Source organism: Molothrus aeneus, chromosome 24, assembly GCF_037042795.1.
Source record: "Molothrus aeneus isolate 106 chromosome 24, BPBGC_Maene_1.0, whole genome shotgun sequence".
Taxonomy (NCBI): Eukaryota; Metazoa; Chordata; class Aves; order Passeriformes; family Icteridae; genus Molothrus; species Molothrus aeneus.
This window is the reverse complement of record NC_089669.1, coordinates 1,386,770-1,406,126: the sequence shown is the minus strand read 5'-3', so window position 1 is coordinate 1,406,126 and position 19,357 is coordinate 1,386,770. Positions and strand designations below refer to the sequence as shown.

General features: G+C 44.7%; 1 protein-coding gene across 1 annotated transcript; it reads right to left on the bottom strand.

Annotated features, from left to right (window-relative positions):
* Positions 1 to 79: 79 nt before the first annotated feature.
* Positions 80 to 18,665, bottom strand: RSBN1 (round spermatid basic protein 1). Its single transcript, XM_066565201.1, has 7 exons — positions 18,311 to 18,665; positions 14,082 to 14,752; positions 7,926 to 8,063; positions 7,373 to 7,515; positions 6,349 to 6,516; positions 5,191 to 5,299; positions 80 to 4,643 (listed from the first exon to the last, which is right to left on the bottom strand). The coding sequence occupies exons 1-7, from the start codon at positions 18,663 to 18,665 to the stop codon at positions 4,182 to 4,184; spliced, it is 2,046 nt and encodes a 681-aa protein (XP_066421298.1). The 3' UTR covers positions 80 to 4,181.
* Between the last annotated feature and the right edge of the window lie 692 nt (positions 18,666 to 19,357).

The following is a 19,357-nucleotide window of genomic DNA, read 5'->3' as shown; positions in this document are numbered from 1 at the left end:
GGCAGCGCCAGCCGAGCGCCGAGCGCCGCCCCGACCCCCCCCCGCCTCAAACCGCAGAGGAAAGAAGCGCCCAGGCGGGTAAAGGACAAAATCAGACTTTTGTTTATTAAAAAAATACTTTACAGGAAAAAAATTCTATGCATTCCGCAGGACTATTTTACAAAGAAATAGCTTAACAGTTTGACACTGGTGTACAGTCAGCTACCGGGGGCGCGGGGGGCGCGGGCCGCCCCCGCGCGAATGTCAATAAATACACTAAGGCCGCACAAAGCAAACAGTCGTCCAGGCAATTGTACACGTCCTCTGGAGGCAGAGACCTTAGATAAATTAAAACCACAGAAAAAAATAATCGTAGCTGCCAATCAAATCAAATTAAATCACGAAACAGCAATACAGGAGTCGGTATCTTTACATGTTGTACAGAGAAATCAGGAAAAGCGGGTGTTTGGGTGCTCGGGGTGCCCTGGCACTGCTCAGAGCCCTCAGGAAGGGACAGAAGAGGCTCTGGGGGAGAGGGGACGAGCCCTGGGCTCCTCTCGCAGCCCTCAGGGCTGCCCAGGCTCAGCACGCCTCGGGAACTGCAGCTGCAGGGTTCAGCACTCAGCTCATGGGGAAAGCTCTGACAATTTGCCTTGACCTGTAACACGCAGGGAACCTGGCAGAGCACAGCAGGACACTGTGAAAAGTGTCCCTTAGGATGCCCTGGGGACACCTCGTGGTGTCCCCCCTCCTGGAGCTTGTCTAGAGGGGAAACCAAATTCACCCTGCATTTGCTGGTCCACTTCTATCCCAGCTGAGCCACTTTATCCCTGGGATGTTTTAGTCACCAGCACTTGATTAAAGCCCAGCCTAAGCCTCAGTTCTGTTTCACAGAGCACTTGGTCAGTGACAGCTGTCCCCAGCACAAAGCTGGGGTGTTTTCTACCTGACACACATCACATCCTCATAAATGGAGCACTGAGGGTTTGCAGAACTGACCAGCACATTTGTATTTACGAACTGTTCTGTATCTGCTTTCCACTGAGAGTAACAGAAAGACCTTAAAAAGCATCCAGTCCCAACTCCCTGCCATGTGCAGGGACACCTCCCACTGGGCCAGGCTGCCCAAGCTGGCTTTGAAAACTTCCCAGGTTGGGGCATCCACGGCCTCCCTGGGCAGCCAGATCCTCACCACCCATCACATCTCTTCCTTATCTCTCACCTAAATTCCTCCTCCTTTGATTTGTGCCCATTTCCCTTGTCCTGTCACTCAGCTCCTGATGAACAGCCCCTGCAGATCCTGGAAGGGGCTGTGAGGTGTCCACACTGAGCAGCCCCAGCTCCCTCAGCCTTAGAACAAGCCACCAAATGTGGCTTAAAAAATCACATCAAATCAAAGGTGATTAGCTCATTAAGGAGTCTGCTTTAGGAAATATAGGAGAAATTCAAATAGCAGCTATTTAACACGAGATATTCAGGAATATTTACTGGATTTGTTCTGCTCAAACACTAAATGACTTGAACTCATTACTTCCTCTCTAAACTGCTCTAGCTCATAAAAAAATCAGTGTTCTACAGGTTCTTGGGCTGGAAAACATTTGCATTTGTCCCGTTAAGGCTTTGTTCTGGGCAACTGAAGCAATGGCTGGAGATTGAGCAGCTTCCCAAGCAATCCCTCTCACACTTTACATCCAGAGATGAGGTGGAATTTGAAAGTCTGCCAGTCTGGTTAAAGCACAGCAAAGCTGAGCATGGATTTAGTAAGAGATTCTCAAACAGCTTGTTCCTCTCTCCCTCAGTCTTCCAAAATAGGATAGCATCAGCAACATTCAGGTCATTCAAAGATACCTTTATTCATGTGCACTTAAATCTGACATTAGGTTTAAGTTAGTAACTGAGCAGAGCACAGAGAGCATGATGCTATTGGTCATGTCCCTCCATGCAAGAGGAAGGCAGAGCATTTTCCAGCTATTTCAGGCTGTTGTCACAGATTTCACTAAAGCTACAGCTTGGAAAGCAGCACAGACCACCCTAATCTTCCTTCATTTAAAAACATGCTATTAGAATTTACAGAGGGCCTCCAAATGGATTCTCTGTTCACTCCATCCCAATTTTCCCAATGAACAGGTTGGTGCCTGGGGGCTCTCAGCCTGTTTGCTCTGCTGTGGGCCCTGCAGGTGTGACAGTTCCTGAGTGAGCAGAGCTGGCTGCCAGGGCCGGGAGCAGCAGGGGACAGGCGGAACGGGCACATGGAAGACTCGCAGACTTGGTCAAAAGGAAAGAACACCCCTGGGGAATCTTTGACTGTGAAGGATGAACTGAAACCACTATTGCCTGTGAGGAATTTTACTTTGCACAACCCTTAAAGCTATGAAATTCCTCTCAACATAAAAAGTGGAAAAAACCCACCAGAGAACTGCCGGCTCCTTTCTGAGCCGCGCTGAGTCATCTAGAATTTCTGCTAAGATTAAATTACACCCCTGCATGAATCACATTACTTCTCATCATAAAAGCTTTCCATTCTAACACCTTATTTACACAGATTACTAAACGAGTCACTACCACTTCAATCTGTAAATTAGTTTTAAATTGAAATATTTCCTAGTCCTCATTTTTGTACCGAAGACAATACATACATACACATAAGGAGTAATACAGGTTCTAACTAATCACTGCAGTATCTTCTGAGGATTATTTCTCTATCAGTTTAAAATAGTGACCTCTACACTGAGGTGCTAATATGTATATAAAAGCCTACACAAACAATATTGCACAAAGTAAGATTTATAATAGAGTAACATATTTTAGAGACCCTTATAAAGAGAAGAGTAATAATTGATATTAAAAAGATGCATCCAGAACTAACACAGCATCTTTGCTTTTGTCTAGTCTAACATAGTGTTTCAAATCTTTCCTACCCCAGTGAGGATTAGAACAAATAAAGTTATCTGGAGACAGCTTAAGTTGCACCAAACCCCAACTTGTACTCTAAATGTGGGGAGGGGGGAGGGAAAAGGGACTTTTCCTTTTGATGACTGGAAAGGGCAGTAATAAATGGGGTGAGTGAAAGTCAAATACAGGTTACACATTAACATCCAGAAATATTGAAAGATTGTTTAAAAACTGTTGATAGCTGACACTCTACACATTGAGCACGTGCTGCTGATTTTTCCACAGTAACTGGGCACCCAGGAGCTACACATGGAAAAAGCAGTCCAATGCCAAAATACTTTTTATTGTGAAATACTAATACAGAACTTACACAGTAAGGCTGTCCTTATTCTAGGAAGTCAGGTATCAGCTCAATGCTTATTATATTAAGTGCATCAGTACAAGGGAAAGTGTGGATCCATTGGACACGTTACGACCCCATCAAAACAAGCTGCCAAGTTGGTTAAGTATTTTAAAGCCTTAAAGTGCTCAAAGATAGCAGTTTCCTCCACAAGACTACCAAGAGGTTCTCTAATTTTGACACTAGCATTTATCACATTCAGGGAAGATGTATTTTGGAAGCAAAAACCCCCACACCAAACAACATAAGCAGTGCTATGAGAAGTGTTAGGTCAGTAAGTCATTGCATTTCAACAGGAATCAGACACTTGCTTCAGTTCTTTTTACAGGTCACCCTTGTAGGAACTGTAAGAAACATCAATTTCTATAGCTTGTATATAAACCAACATGTCAAGAACAGACATACCAAAAATTCCACAAATCATCAAAAGTGCTGTGCTTTCTCTATTTTTTCTTTTTTTTTTCTTTTTTTTTTCTTTTTTTTTTTTCTTACTTTTTAAAGCAATTAAAATGAGATGGGGAAATCACTTTGCAAGTCTTCTACAAAAGCATCACTTTCTGGTGAAGATTAGAGATAAAGTAAAAGTAGGGAAATAACACTGACCAATGGAGTTCAATCATTTCATATTCCTGGAGGAATTCCAATCTGACTTTGAGAAGATATTCAACATCTCTTTACTTAAACAGAAAGAAGTGGTAGACCACTGTTACAGGTTGTACTAAGGGGTTAAAATACAACTTGAATTTTGCATAATCTGTGTAAAAAAGATATGCTTGACATTTTGGAATGTCACCTTTCTTTATAGAATTATAGGCAAGATTTCTCCAATAAAACATAAGCCAGTTATAAAACTATAACTTCACATCAAAATTTTAAAAAGTTGTTTAAAAAATGTTTGAATATATACATATCACACAGAAGAGCCTGCATGATCCTGTGGATTGTGTTGCTGATCAGACTCTATTTTAAAACCTGGAAGGGGCTGGGCCACCTGATCTGGTTGCACAAGTCCTGATATTGAAGAAACAGAGGAGGAGAGCACCCCTGGGGTAAGCTGAATTTCTATACCTGGTTCTTCAGACTCTGTTTTTACACTCACACCTTGGGGTTCACCTTCTGCCTCTGTGTTTCCAGGAACATCACTGTTCAGGCTTGAGTTGCTTTCTGCTTTTGGAGAAGTCTCCCCCACAGGGTGATACTGTTTGAGTCTGATGTGCCAGGCTAAGCTGCAGACTGCTGACACTGTTTTGAACTGATGAATGACATTTCTGGGGATGAAGTAGATGTCATTGTCACACAACTGAATCCTAGCATAGCGAATGCCTTCCCGTCTCATTTGGTTTAGTTTGGCTTCGTCCACCCATTGAACACACTGGGAGAAGGAGAGATGGGAACGTTAGTGGCAAACCCTTCAAACACCCAGCATCTTCCTGTTTTCAAGTGAATTCATGTCTAAATCAGAAAGTCTCCATTTCATGGGTAAAACTTCAAATTCAGATGAGACCTGGACTTTAAAAATACAATTTCTCTGATGTCTTGAGAGGAGAATGAAGAGGTTTCTATAGTTAAAGTTAAAAACAACAATGGGCTGCATTGCTTGGGCTGACAGGATTGAGTTTAGATGCTTCCATAGCCTAAGACAACATCAGACATCAGAAAAAGCAGGAGCAGGCACACGTGGCTTAATCAACAGATTGTTTCTATAGCACACCCTGGGAGTCACAGCATGAACCCCAGCTTGGGGGAAAGGAAAAGAAAAAGGTCTCTTCCAACTGAACTATTTTACCCTGAAACACAAGGACATTTACCCAAGAGAGCTGAGAGGATACAAAAGGGCTGACTTTAGGGAGAAGCTGGAATCAGTGAGAAACTCCTGCCAGAACACCAGGAATGAGCTGTCACGAGAGCAGGTTTGATACCTGTGACACTGGAGGTTCATGCAGGTCCAGCTGAAGTCTCTGCACAACATCAGTGAAGTCTTCAGCATGAAAACAAACCACATCTTTGGTTATACGAGGCTGGTCACTCCTAGAAAAGAATGAGAATTCCAGGAATTTTTGAGTATTTGAGTTACAGAGCATTCCAGCTCTTCCAGCAGAAAGCTTCATTGAACCAATGACCTGCTTGAGTGCTACACTGTGCACAAAGTCTCAACACTTCTCAATAGTGCATTCTTTTGAAAAAGAGGTATAATACATATATTTCCCTTTTTTCTTTCTCATTTTATGCTGCATTCACAACAGAAGGGATGTTTGCATGGACAATACACTGAAAAGCCTGAGACCCAGGCTCAAACTGCCACTATAAAAGTTCTCTGTGTTCCAGGAACCACTATTTGCCTCAATTCTCCCATTCTATAATTGGACAGAGTAATTCTGCATTAAGGGAAAAATGTAAAATTACAAGGTAACACTGAAGTTGAAGCAGTGAGGAGTTTTATTCAATAGTATAGGAAACACTGGCATCTTTTATTCTAATGATAATGCTAATGATGCTATCCAATTTCTAATGTAATTTCTAGCTATTACAATGATGCAAGTCCAGTTTCTCTGCAAGGTCAGCAGCAATATCCTGGGTACATGACCTGAGAAAGCACTGCAGCTGTGAAATTAATTACACTGAGCTCTTAGACTGCAGTTCCAAAAACTAGAATTAATATACCTGCTCAGGAAAAGAATAATCAAGGATGATGGTCCAAGTTTAAGGCTTTTGTATATCACTAAAATATTCTGCAAGCTGCTGTTACAAATTTTTTACTGTTTCAAGATGGAAAAATAGGAGGTACACAGCTTGAAGTTTTCAGCTCTGTGCAGCTTTTGAATCACAGAATGAACTAGATTGGAAAAGACCTTTAAGATCTTCTAGTCTAACCTATGACCTAACACCTCCTCATCAAATAAACCACAGCACTGAGTTTATTTTCAAACACATCCAGTGACTCCCCCACCCTCCCTGGGCAGACAATTCCAGCCATTGTTTCATTACAGCATTCAAACCATTTCCGATTAGGTTTGTTTTGCAAGGAATTGTTATTTTTTTTTTAGAAGACAGAATAGCTGCATCCCAGCAGCACTCACCATTCCCCAAACTGCACAGCCTTGAGCACCCCGACAGCAGCTGTGCTCTGCCAGTCAAAGCCCTGCCCCACGTGGTCAGCGTGAGCTCGGGTCCTGTCCTCGAACAGGACCTCGCGGGGCTCGCTGGTCCGAGGTAGGTACTGCAGGTTCTTGATCTCGTTCATGGACCTGCAAGGGCACAAAAAATCACACTAAAATGTCCCTGCTGCTCAAAAATTAATATTTGTACGGAAATCGTCTTAGAATTCTGGGTGCTGCAGGCTCCAAGGGAACAAAGCATTTCACTCTGATTTTTTTTCTAGGTGTTGATTTGGTGAAAGATTGAAACAAAACCAGCAAAGTACAATTCAGGTTATAAGGTCAAATTTTACAAAACAAATCAAATCTCAAAATTTTTGTGTTCACTTGTGGTGAAAGACTTCCTCCAAGAAGGTACCAGTATGTAAAATAGAGCTATCTTATAGAAACTGAGCTTCAGCTATTTGAGAAAACATCAAAAAATTCTTCTTGAAAAGACAATTAAAATATGCTTCCAAATCTCCTGAAATTTGTTTTAGAGCACTCTTTCAGAGACAGAAAGCAAGAATACACAATAATTCCTGGGCAGACATGTTATAAGTGCTTTAGCACTGACATTAGAAGGCAGCACGAGCAGTGGAAGGATCTCTGCTGTTTCACAGCATTCCACCTGCCCTCACCACCAAATTGGTTCTTGCCACAGAAATAAGATGAATTAAGTCTCCTGCAGGTTAATAAAAAGAGGTTTTAATCTTAAAGCACCAATCTAGGATATGTGAGAAGTACTGAAAGATGCTGTTAGAAGTAGTGAAATAAAATAATCATCACGGGTAACATTTGCTTTATCAGCTGTGCCAATTTGAAACAAAGTGAAAGTGAAACTTAAATCTGTATTAGTCCTCTGAAAAGCCAGTTACACATCAAGTACTTTGCTTTTGTTCTCAAATCTGACACAGACTTAACTGCAAAGTTTTCCCTCGAGTACAAAAGGAAACCCAAAGCCTACCGGCGCCGTTTGAAGGGTGATTTTGGCATATCAGCTGTGGGGATCATCTGCTCTCCCGGCCTCACCCACATGATGGGCCCATCATCACTCTGGGACCTGCACTGCAGTCTGAGACTGGAAAGAGTCCCCCAGGGCAGAGTCATCTAAAAGAAAACAGGAACAAAACAACCCACAAAACACACATAACACAAAACACTGGGTGAGATAGAAAAATTAAATGATGCCTTTGGTAAAACTGGTTCAAATCTGCTGTCAAAAGAATTGCATAGAAACTAAGTAAGTTTGAGAGGTAAAAGATATTCCAAGCTAATTTCATCAAGCAGTTTTTAGGGAAGTAGAAATGCATGTAGTGCAAGTATATATAATAAACTTGATTATTTTTAATTAGCCACCTCAGTCCATGCCTTTCAACTGGACACAGGATAGAATGAACCTCAGTAGCCCAAATAAGCACATCAATAAAGAAAATACCTTACAGTTTCTAATTACTTAGAAACCTAACAATTGCTTAAATATCTACAGTGCTATGAACACACCACAAGTTCCTGCTTACTCTGAGAAATGGAGATTCTTCCAACATATCTAGGAATTCTGGGAAGTAGTCCCCCACTTCTTCATCCACGGCTCCCACGAGGCTGATCTGGCGCATGGGGCCTGCTCTGTAGGTGCCACAGCAGTACGTCCGATTGACCTGGGCCAGACAGGAGACACAACAGCAGCACAGCTTCAGTTCCCTCCAGGAGCATGAAAGTGACTGAGCTAACACAGCTGGGATCGATCTGGGACTCATCTGCATCTGTTTCAGCAGATGGGCCTTTGGGAATATGCACAGGGACTGTTTAGAAGAGAGGAGAAAGAAAGGACTCCTGTCTGTACTTCTGACAGGAAATCCTTCTGGGGTCTGAATAACAGCAAGTGAATATTTGACTAATTCAGGAACAATTCAACACTTCCAGGCTGACTTGGGAAAACAACCACACAAGGTTTCATTGTGACTCAGTCTTTCACCAGCAAGCTTCAACTCTCCACTGGTTTGTGCAGTTGGACTTTTGCTTCCACATTTCAAACCGGATGCTCCTGGGCTGTGCACATTCCTCATCTCAGTCCTGTCCCCGAGGTCCTTCCCCTGGGCCTGCAGTGAAAAACCTCAAGGACTTTCATGCAGTGGTTCTGGTGATAGTATACACAGGAAATTGGGCAGAAACCAGACGAAATGAGGGGTTGAGCTGGAAAGCCAGAGCTCATGGAGAAGAATTTCAGGATTACTATTTGCAGTAGAACCTGCTGTCAGTGTTGGCATCAGAAACACTTTAATCTCACAGCTCGTGGACGTCCTGTAGAACACAGACTGTCCCCCTTTGCTGGATCATCTGGAAACTTCTCCTGCCAATTCCCTGCTCCCAGAGGAGAGGCACTGGCCAGACTCCAGTGCTCTGTAGCCTCATCCTATGGACTGCAGCTGGAACGTGACATGGCCAGAGAGGAGGTTCTGTGCAGACACCACAGCCAGCTGAGGTTACAGAGCACAAACCTGCTTTGCACAGTCACTGTGGCTGAGCCCCAGCCTTCCACCACCCTTCAGTGTTCCAGGGGTGAAAAACTCCAGCTGCTCTCCATGGCTGAGTGGTGGGACAGGACAGTTACTGGTAAATTTGCAATTTAACAGTCATGTTCTCCCAGGGTGATGCATTTTAGAACTCCACTTAGAGATACATGGGAGTAGCAGCTTAGCTTTAAGTTTAGTTTCAGTTTTGCATGTTTAGCCAGCAAACCAGATGTCATTAAACTACTCCATGCAGTTGTTAAAGGTAAATTAGGAGAGACTAATAAAGGAAGAATAGAGTTACTGCTGCAATTTTATCCTCCAGCAGCAGCCATAGATATTTCACTCCTTAATTATACAAGTTTAGCTCACCCTATTTGCTGAGTGCAGTTCAGAGCAGGAGCACTGGAACACCACAGCAATAGTTTTGTTCTGTGCAGATACAGAAAAACCAAGGACTGAAGTGCTCTGGTCCTTACCCAGGGAAGTTAAACTGCCTGGCACTGTTCATGTAAGTGCAGACAGACTCCTTCCAGATGAGTTCTGTGCTACTGAAAGCACCTGGTGAGAGTCACTAATATTTTACAGGTGTTTGTCATGAGTTAAAATGAATTCTAATTCCATATGCAGGTTTTCCTTGTAATGTTTTCAAAGGAAATGAAAATTTAGAAGCTTTAATTTTGTTTGTTTTTAAATGCACTGGAACAATGGAAAAATAGGCAAGAACTCAGGAGTTATAAAGGAAACAGAAGAAATACTTTAGAGAAACACTGGATTTCAATGCTTGGCTAGTTTTTAACAGAAATTAAAGGAATATACACACTTGAGAATTAAACCCAGGCCATGTTTACACTGACAACATGCACCAAGCCACGGCAATCCCCAGCAGGCTGGATTATTCATCTCAAGCACCTCAGTCACAGGGGATGTAGCTTACTAGCTCAAGATGCCATCAAAAACTTCTTCCCACAGCTCCCTCATTCTTAATTCCTTCTGACAGCAAACACTGCTTAGGCCAGTGCTCTCAACACTATGATGCAATGAACACCTAAAAGAACAGGCCCCTTGCTCTCCCTTTACAGCTGGGAGGTTCATTCAGTGTCCCAGGAGTAAGCGCCCTGCTTGCTGCACTGCAAGCTGCTTTGGCCTTTCATTCACCAGGTGCTCCAAGTTCTCTCTGAGCTCTGCTCACTCCACAGTCACCTCTGTGCCCCCCTCACTGCAGGGAAGAAAGCTGAGATGATGAAATAGCTGAAGCAATTTCATTATATCCATTAGGACCTCTCTCAGTGTTTTTTGTTTTTGTTTAAAGTTCAGCTCTTGTTTAGGAATTCAGCTGGGGTCACTCCAGTTCACACGGCTGCCAGAAGTCAGTAACTTATTACCACAGCACCTCCCTTGCTATAATTTGTTGCCTGTGCTGCTTTAAAAGCAGCAGTGGCTCTCCAGCAGTCACTGCCACTGTTTTTACCATTGCAAAAGGACAATGGGGCCAGGAAGGCAGCTCAGGCAGCCTGTGCCCTTTCAAATGCCAGCCAGCCATCACTGTTGTGTGTACCCCCACTCCCAGGGAGTCATGGGCACGTTTAAAATTAGCTCCAGTGCTCATGGGGACATTTTCTCCAGCTGCAGCATGTGCCTGTCGGTGTTTCCCACGCTGGGGTGAGAACAGCAGCAGACACAGGCAGTGCTTCCTGTCAGAGCTCAGAGCTGGAGTTTATTTGCACGTTCCTGAGGCACCCCAGCCTCAGCACGGGTTAAGTGAGCAGCACAGGATGAGAAGAGGACACACAGATGAGGCATCAGCTGGAGACAAATGAGGTTAAGTCTCTGAAGTTTCTCTCCAGTTGCAAGAAAAGCATGAATCAGTTGACAGCAACAATATTTCAGCATGCCAAGCCAGCTATAAAAGCAACCACACAAAACCTTGGCTACAAGGAAGAAAGCAAGAGCACAAGGCAGTGACATGCCAGCACAGCAAGGGTGACATGCTTGACTCAAATCTGACACAGTGCAGGACCACTGGGCATTGTTTATATGGCCTTAGTGACAAACCAAATGAAGGATGCAGTGCAGATGCACAACTTCTTCATTTCATACTTTGGTAGCTACTGCTAAAAAAAGAAATTGCCCTTCCACAATCAGAGAAGTTCACATGGGGCAGACAATCAAACTGTGATGTGGTTCATGAACCACATGTTCCCATGTAACAGAGTAACCTGTTCTGAACAGCAGGAGTAAGGAAACTTCCCCAGTTATCACCTGTTGGCTGCTTCTCCCAATTCCTTCCCAGAAGGAAGAGCAGCTTATGCAAAACCTATTTCCCCAATTCTCTTTCCTGGCCTCTTCCCAGAACCCCCACACACCCTCTGTGACAGTGTAACTGTTCTTTGGATCAGAGAGAATTCATCAGGCAAGTTGATCAGTTGGGAAAAAAAGCAGAAGGGTTTTTTTAACTCTAAATATATTCCCATTCACTGAGTGGAAGCAGTTGTACTGAGACAAATGATAAGGAAAATAAGAGTTCATTCTTGCTGCACTGCAAAGAGCTCCCAAATTAAAGTGTGCCCTTATGTGAGGAAAGCTTACAAATTGCTGCTCAGTGATTTGAGTCTTGAAAGCTCTCAGCCCAAGTGAACAGCTCCACACTAAAGCTGAGCTCCAGCACTGAAGTATTACAACCAATGAGAGACAATGTAAGCAAAAAATCCACAGGACACTGAAGCTTAATTCTTTTAAGATACTGAAACCAAACATTTATGTAACAAATACACATTGGAGTGCTTTGCTGTAAACTCACTGCCCTGAGAACAAAGGAATTCACCTTGCAAGGCAGTTAATTATCACTAAACTTCCCAAGTCCTTCAGATTAAAGTCCTTATTTTGAATACTACAATTCAGTTTCTCTAAAAACACAAACCAGCTGAATGTCGTGCCAGACAAAGGTCACATTAACTTGCAGTTTACAGAAGTAATTTTGATTTCTGAACACTGAATCTTCAGGATTCGAGACTCCCTAAAGCTCCCAAACCCTTGGCACAGGTCAGTGCAGCAAACAAACTCATACAGAGAGAAGGAACCCAGAATGGAGGCAACTTCACTCCATTATAAATAACCAGAGTTCCAGCATACAACAGTGCAACATGTTTAATCTGCTCCAGCACAGCTATGAAGGGCTTCTGGACTGCACAGTTCTCACCCAGAAGGGTGAAAAGTGAAGCTTGGCCAATCTGTTCAAGCCTCAGCAGAGCTGCCAAGGAGCAGGCACACAACAGCCAGGTTCACCCCCAGGCCCTGGAGCAGGGCATTGCAGCCCCTGCCATCCCAAGGGAAGCCAGCCTGCAAAGCCTGGGTGAACCCAGCACCAATTCCTGCGTTTCTTCAGCTTTTCCATCACCTGTGTTCCCTGAAGAGCCCTGCTCCAGCTGCCTGTGACAGCTCCCCTGCTCTGTTTGCTCAGGGAGAGCTGCACTAACACACTTCAGGCAGAGAGGATTAACCAGGTCATGCTGGAGCTGGGTTTAGAGAAGTGGTTTAGACCAACTGAATCTTATGTCATGACTCAATCTTAATCAAGTTTAGACAGTACTTAAAATAGAATTAATTGAAGTACCAGCAGACTATAACCCAGCAAAGCCTCTTATTTATTACCATACATTCCTCACGTGTATTTATAGTGCCAGTATTCGTGTTCACAGAACATTCACCGGGAAAAAACGCAATTGTTAAACATTCCAGAGGCTCTGTTTAGCCATCTCAGGGGTCATCACCTGTACTCAAGCCAGAATGCAATCAGGACACTAAAGAACACAGATAGATCACTAACAGAGAAAACTTGAAAGCCCGACCTGTGGGCACATTTGACCCTGCAGCTCACAGGTGTGTGCTGTGCAGAAGTGCTGCTGCCCACAGCAGCGGCTCATTTGCTCAGAGGTTGTTTTGGGGTGCTCTGCACCCAGCCACAGCTCTGTCTACACAAAGAATTACTTGCACCAAGAAACAGAAGCTGGTTAAAATAAGTGCTGGAGCAGCAAATTGCTGCCAAACAAAAAAGCCAAGTGTCAGAATTATTCATTTAATGCTATTTAAAGTCTCCACAGTGACCATCCAGTAACTTTCTGTAAAGCACTGATTGTTTTTCCAATGCAAATCTTGCTTATAAGCATTTGGTGAAGCCTGCAGAGATCCAAATAACCCATCCACAAGCACCAACACTCCAAAGGCTGTTGTTAAAGGTGTGTGCCTATCACACTGAACTGAACTCCACTACAGAGTTTCAGGTTTATCCTCCCAACAGGTGAACTAATAAATGTAATTAATGTCTCAAGTAAAGACCTTAAAGGTAATCAGCAGTTTGGATCCATTCTCAGACTAAAAAGAAAGAAGCTTTATTCCATCAAAAAGAGTTTTATCTAAGCTGCAATCTTGTGGTATACTCAGAGATACTTCTGAGTTTGAGCACAAGACTAAAATCCAAGAGACTTTCACAGAGGAATCTTAAAATTAGCTCAGCTTTTACTGTTGCATCCCTTTAAGTTACATGAAGATACAGTTTCAGAATTTAAACGAGTTCGAGCCTACCATGGAAACCAAGGGAGTAAACAAAATGAAACTCCTTTTCAGAGGCAATTCAAAAGATCCTCTAACCACCTTCAAGTTAGAAAGTTTAAACAGCATAAGGTACTGGGGGAATTAAGATGTTAAAAACCTTGTGAAACAGATATACTGAAACATGAAAAGTAACATCATTGCAAAAAAAAAAACCCAAAAAACAAACCAAACCCCAAGACCCCAAAAACAAACTGCTGACTAGAAAAGCAGTGTTAGCATCTGCAGTCTATGCAATTCTTGACAGACTTGGCTGTTGTTTTGAACAATCTCAGTGTTTTGCCAAGTTTAGAAGAAAAAGATGCTCGGTGCAGATCTCCCCTCAGGTCACAGGTAGCAGTGTCTGATGTGTGATTCACCAGCTGCCAGGGAGCACAGGAAAGCTTTCAGCAGCAGCAGGAATAGACAGCACAGTAGATTAGTCCTAACATCACCTTTCTTCATCTGCTTAGAAAATACATTTGTGACTTGCCTATTTTAAATCATGTCTGCTCTGGGTTACTGAGATCAATCAAATCTAGGTATTGTGCAACATTGATGCATGTGAATAGTTCTTACCTGAGAGTGAAAATTTGAAATTGTTGTTGTTTCAATGTCCTTCTTGCCCAAAATTTCCATTTTCACTGGAGTGTTTGGAAAGTTAAAAGCAAAGTAATCCAGGAAGTCTGGTAAATAGGCAGCTGCTCCGTGCACTATGGCTAAAGCATAGTAAGCTGCATTTTTATCATTTTCACTGAATGACAACGCAAGAAACTCTTCTGCAAATCTCTCCATCTCCACTGGAGACAAAAATGAGAGTTCATCCATGTAGGCATGCAGGACCAGGGCACCCCCATTGGACTGGTGCTCCTCGTGAATGAAGTTACTGAATTTAGTGCCAGTCTTGAGGAAGCTGCTGCGGACAGAGTGCTCCTGGTGTGTCACAAAGGGGGTCTGCACCCCCTGGGGTACCCGGTATTCCTGCATGCCCAAGTTCAGTCTGCACAGCTGCTCGTCCTTCAGGTACCTGAAGGATTCCTTGTTCATTTCCAGGCTGTCACACTGGCCTTGAGACAGAGTCTCCTTGTCGATGCGGGTGAGCCCAGCGCACACCGTCTGCACCTCTTTGTTGTACATCTTCAGGCGCTTGCCCCTCACATCTTCCCGGTGTTTCTTTTTCTTTTTTTTCTTGATCTTCTTCACAATAAGACTGTCAGCTCGCTGGGTTTTGCCATTTTCATCTGGAGTTTCTGGCAGCGACAATAAAGAGAAGATTAGAGTTCTGCAGTTGCAGCATATTCACCCCAAAAGAATTCAGGCCTCTCACTTGCTGAAGGGATCTATTCCCAGGGAGACTGACCAATTGTAAAACATTGCATTTTTGGTTGTATAATTAAGTCAAAAGTCAGGGTATCTATAATTATACAAATAAAGCCTTGAATTAAGGAAACCTTCCAAAACTCTAGCTTAATATTTTAGAAATACTTCAATTTTTAACAGATTTATCAGAATACCTTTAAAAGGAGTCTGTATTTCAGAGCATCTATAATTAAGTACATTAATAACTTCTGACATTGAAGGCAGTGCCGTACAGGGGAAGAGGATAAACAAGTATGTGTAACATTTAAACATTAAGACTTTCATTACAGAACACTTCCCTGATTTTGGATACATGATAGGGAAGCAAACAGAGTAGCACTGAAGAGCTACAAGCTTTACTTACACTTAGAAGTAAAAACATTTAAGCTTAGATCGCTGATCTTTTAAAATTAAAGGACCCAAATCATCACATCAACAGATTTAGTCTTATAGTTAACAATTCAGTTAATGGAGAGAAAGAAATTAAGAGCCTGTTTCAGTTATTTGGGGTTTTTTTTGAGGTTAATCAACCTCTAAAAGGCTGAGAGATAAAATGTAAAGAAGTAGTTCTGTCATGGAAAATGGAATAGTTTAAGTTGTTCTTCTTTCGAGAAGAAAAGCTAATTCAAATAACATTTAGCAAGGGACAAAGGTAATTAGAAAACTTGATGGCCCAGCTGTTACAAACTCAATTGCCAAGACAAGATTTTAACGTGCCTGAATCAAAGAACCATTTCATCCAACAGTGCCCATAAATCTCCAGGAGCCGTGGTAGCAGGATAGCCGTGGGGATGAGAACAACCTGCTGCTGAAGGCAAACCTGCCTGGAGATGCAGTAACTAAAGTTTTACCATTTCCCCTCAGCACAGGGTTTTGTCCTAAAGAAATTTCCTTTCTCTGGCTGCACATTGGTATTCCCTTTTCATTCTCTTACAGCACTTAAGTTAAAGAAAAAAACCATGTTACACTGTTCTATGAGAAAGGGTGTAGTGATAAACACAGGCAGCTCCAGGTTCTTCAGCGTAACCAGTGTTTAACTGGATCATTACTGGTTTGGTCTCGTTACTGGAGAGGGCTGACCTTCATTACAGCCTGGAGTAAAGCACAGAGTTACTCATGGAGCAAAGAAAGAGCTGATTGCTTAATCCTCACTTCATACAATAGTCTTAGGACCTGAAATACAAGTTTTCACCGTGCTGCTGCAGCCCTTGCAAACAGCAAAGGCCCTGATCTTTCTATTTCAGAGAAAGCAGGAAAAGCAGGGCGGTATCACTTGCTCTGGGAAGCCAACTGAAACGGTTCTTGGAACGAGGTTTGCTGCAGGACTCGGATGTGAGGAGTGCAGGGTGTGCTCAGTCGCTGGGCTCTGAGCACAGACACTGCTTTACTCACTGAGAACGTGCAATCCACACACCAGGTGTTTGTCCTGGAGACCAGAGAGCCCAAGCTGCAACTAAACAAGGATTTCACGCCACCACTGTGCTGCTGGGAATACTTCCCTATGCACGTTTCTAAGAACATTTGGTTGTTAAAGGTCTCTTACTGTAAGCATTTCTGCTTTCAGGTATAGTTTTAAAACCTCACACATTTTAATCCAGAGTATCTTCCTGTTTGAAGCCAAATCCTAATAACAGACAGGGGAATCCTTGCATTTGGGAGCTTCCAGTGAACACTTGTCTGTTTGCAGGATAAAAGCTGCCCTGGCTGCTGCTGGATGCATTGAACACAGCAGAGTCCCACTATTACAGTGAGTAACTGCTGTATTCAGTGAAGCTAAACAGTGACATTATAATAATGCCTGGCAATCCTGAAGGAAATATAGTTTTAATTATTCCTTTAAATAAACAGAAGGCCTCCAGCACCTCAAACACAAAGAAGCTTGGACAGGTCACTAAACTATGGGCTCTGCAGTGAGGCAGAGTGACAGCAGTGCCAATAACTCAGCTACTCTGAAATGATCAGACATCCCACAACAGAACCAGAACCATTATTAAACAGCAAAAACAGTGAGGGTGCTCACTGTCACCTGGTGCCACAGATAAGCATGGCACAGTCAATGTAATAGGCAATTTAATTAGATTATACAGCAAAATAAAAATGGATAGTCAGGAAAAGAAACACAGCCCCATCCCAAAAGGCACTACCCCTACAGCTGAGGACAGGCAGTGAAGAGCTTCATGTGAGCAAACAGCTTTCCTTTACAAATCTGGAATTTTGATGCTCATTTTCACGCTGTTTAAGCCTTCATTAAGAGGCCTAATTTAATTCTGGGTTAGAACTGACACACTGACACTCCAGTCTACAAAGTTACACTGCTCCAAACTTTTGCTTTATAAACACTAATAGAACTTTAGAGGTTTACAATCAGAAGGGTTTTTAGCTGTACTCAAGCACAGTGGTGTGGAAGCATTAACCAGGGGAGAAAAGCCTCTCCTGGTACTAGTCTTGTCTGTTCTTAAAACAGTCCTATCTAGACTTTACTCCACAGACACTTGACTTCTGTAAGCAAGTGCATCTTTGGTTTCTTTGGCACAAAACCTGCCCATACACTCCTCAAGCATAATCCACCACATTATACTTTTAATTACAGTAGCTTTTGCAGTTATTTTTTATCTATGTTGCTCTCTCCAAGAAGCTTTTTACTACAACAAATCTCTGAGCAGAACCAAAACAATCACTCTGTACTGTTAAAAAAAAATAAACAAAACCACACACAGCACATGCCAAAATCCAGAGATATTTTGGCATTTCAGTAAAAGAAAACACAGAATAATTCGGGCTGGAAGGGACCTCTGGAGATCATCCAGTGAAACCCCCATGCCAAGGCAGGGTCACCTGGAGCAGGTGGCACAGGTTTGGAATATCTCCAGAGGGAGACTCCATGGGCACCTGTTCCAGTGTTCTGTCACCCTTCATTGAAAGAAATTCTTCCTCATGTTGAGGAGGAACTTCTTGTGTTTTAGTTTATGGCTATTCCGCCTTGCCCTGTTGCTGGGCACCCCTGAAAAGAATCTGGCACCATCCTCTGACAACCGCATTGGAAACATTCGTATGGAATCACGAGATCCCTTCTCAGGCCACTTATTAAAACAAACCATTAAAAATTAAAAAAAAAAAAACCAAAAAACCAAAAAAACAGCAGTTCCTCACACGTTAATGTGAAGAAGCCTCCACTCCCCAGCACTCGCACGTTGAACGTGCCATGAGGGCGATTCTGACAGCAGCAGGAGCAACGCGGCCACCCCGCGCTCCGTGCCCGGGGCAGCACCGCCGTGCCCGCTACGCCACGGCCGGAGCAGGGCCGCCGCTCCCGCCGCGCTGCCGCCGCCCGCTCCCCTCCACAGGTGCGCCCGGGGCTCCGAGCGCGGCGCCGCCGCCCGCCCGGCCGAGCCCGCCGGGGGCACCCGCCGGCCCCGCGACCCCCGCGCTCCCCCCGCCGCTTCGCTCACCTCGCTGGCTGGGCCGCCCCGCCGCGCCGTCCGCGGGGCTGCCGCGCCTCGCCTTGTGGCCGGCGGGCTCGGCGTGGTGCCGGTGGTGGTGTCGGCGCTCCCCGGGCGGCGGGAGGCTGAGCGGGGAGAACGTGAACAGCCCCGCGGCGGCGGGGAGGGCGGGCGGGGGCAGCGGCTCCGCCGGGCCGGGCCCCGCCAGCAGCGGCTGGCTCGGCCGGGCCCGCTTGGCGGCCGGCGGCTCGCCGGGTGCCGCTCGCCGGCGGCGGGGCCCGCGCGGCCGGGCGGGCCGGTCCGCTGAGGGCGGCGGCGGCGGCTCCTCCGGGGCCCGCGGCACCGCGGCGACCTGCGCGGCCATTTCAGGGGCTCCCTCACACACATTTAAATGGCCCGAGCGCCGGGCGCCGCCGCGCACGCGCCGCCGCGGGGCACCCTGGGACGTGTAGTTCGGGGGCGGGGGCGCGTGCGCGCGGCGCGGGTCACGTGGGCGGCGGGAGGAGGGCGGGAAAGCGCTGAGGGAGCGCGGAGCCGGCGAGTGCGGAGGCATCAAAAACTTTTATTTTAACGGCGTTTGTCGCTTGTTCTAAAGTGCTTTACCCATTGCACACCGACCGCGGGGTGCTTCCGAGGCTCTCCCCTTGAGGGAGTTGATGTGGAGCTGTTGGAGCGAGCCTGAGGAAGCCATTCCTGCCCATGGCAGTGGGATGGAATAAAATCATTGAATCATAGAATGTAAAGGGTTAGGAGGGAACTTAAAAATCTCATTTCACCCACTGACATGGGCTGGGGCACCTTCCACCACAGCAGGTTGCTCTAAACCCTGTTCAGCTGAGTTTTCCATTCCAGCAGTGGTCAGCAGATTCTTCTTGACCAAATTCCCCAAATCCCACCTTGGTTGGTGGGGTATTTTGGTGTTTGGGGTTTTTTTCCCCCTGTCTTTACAGGAAATTAATCATATAAAGCAATGTTCAGCATCTTTATCCCTCCCCATTGATCAGTGGAATCTTTTGAGGAATCTGGCAAGAAATCTCATCTTCCCTGTTCCCACCA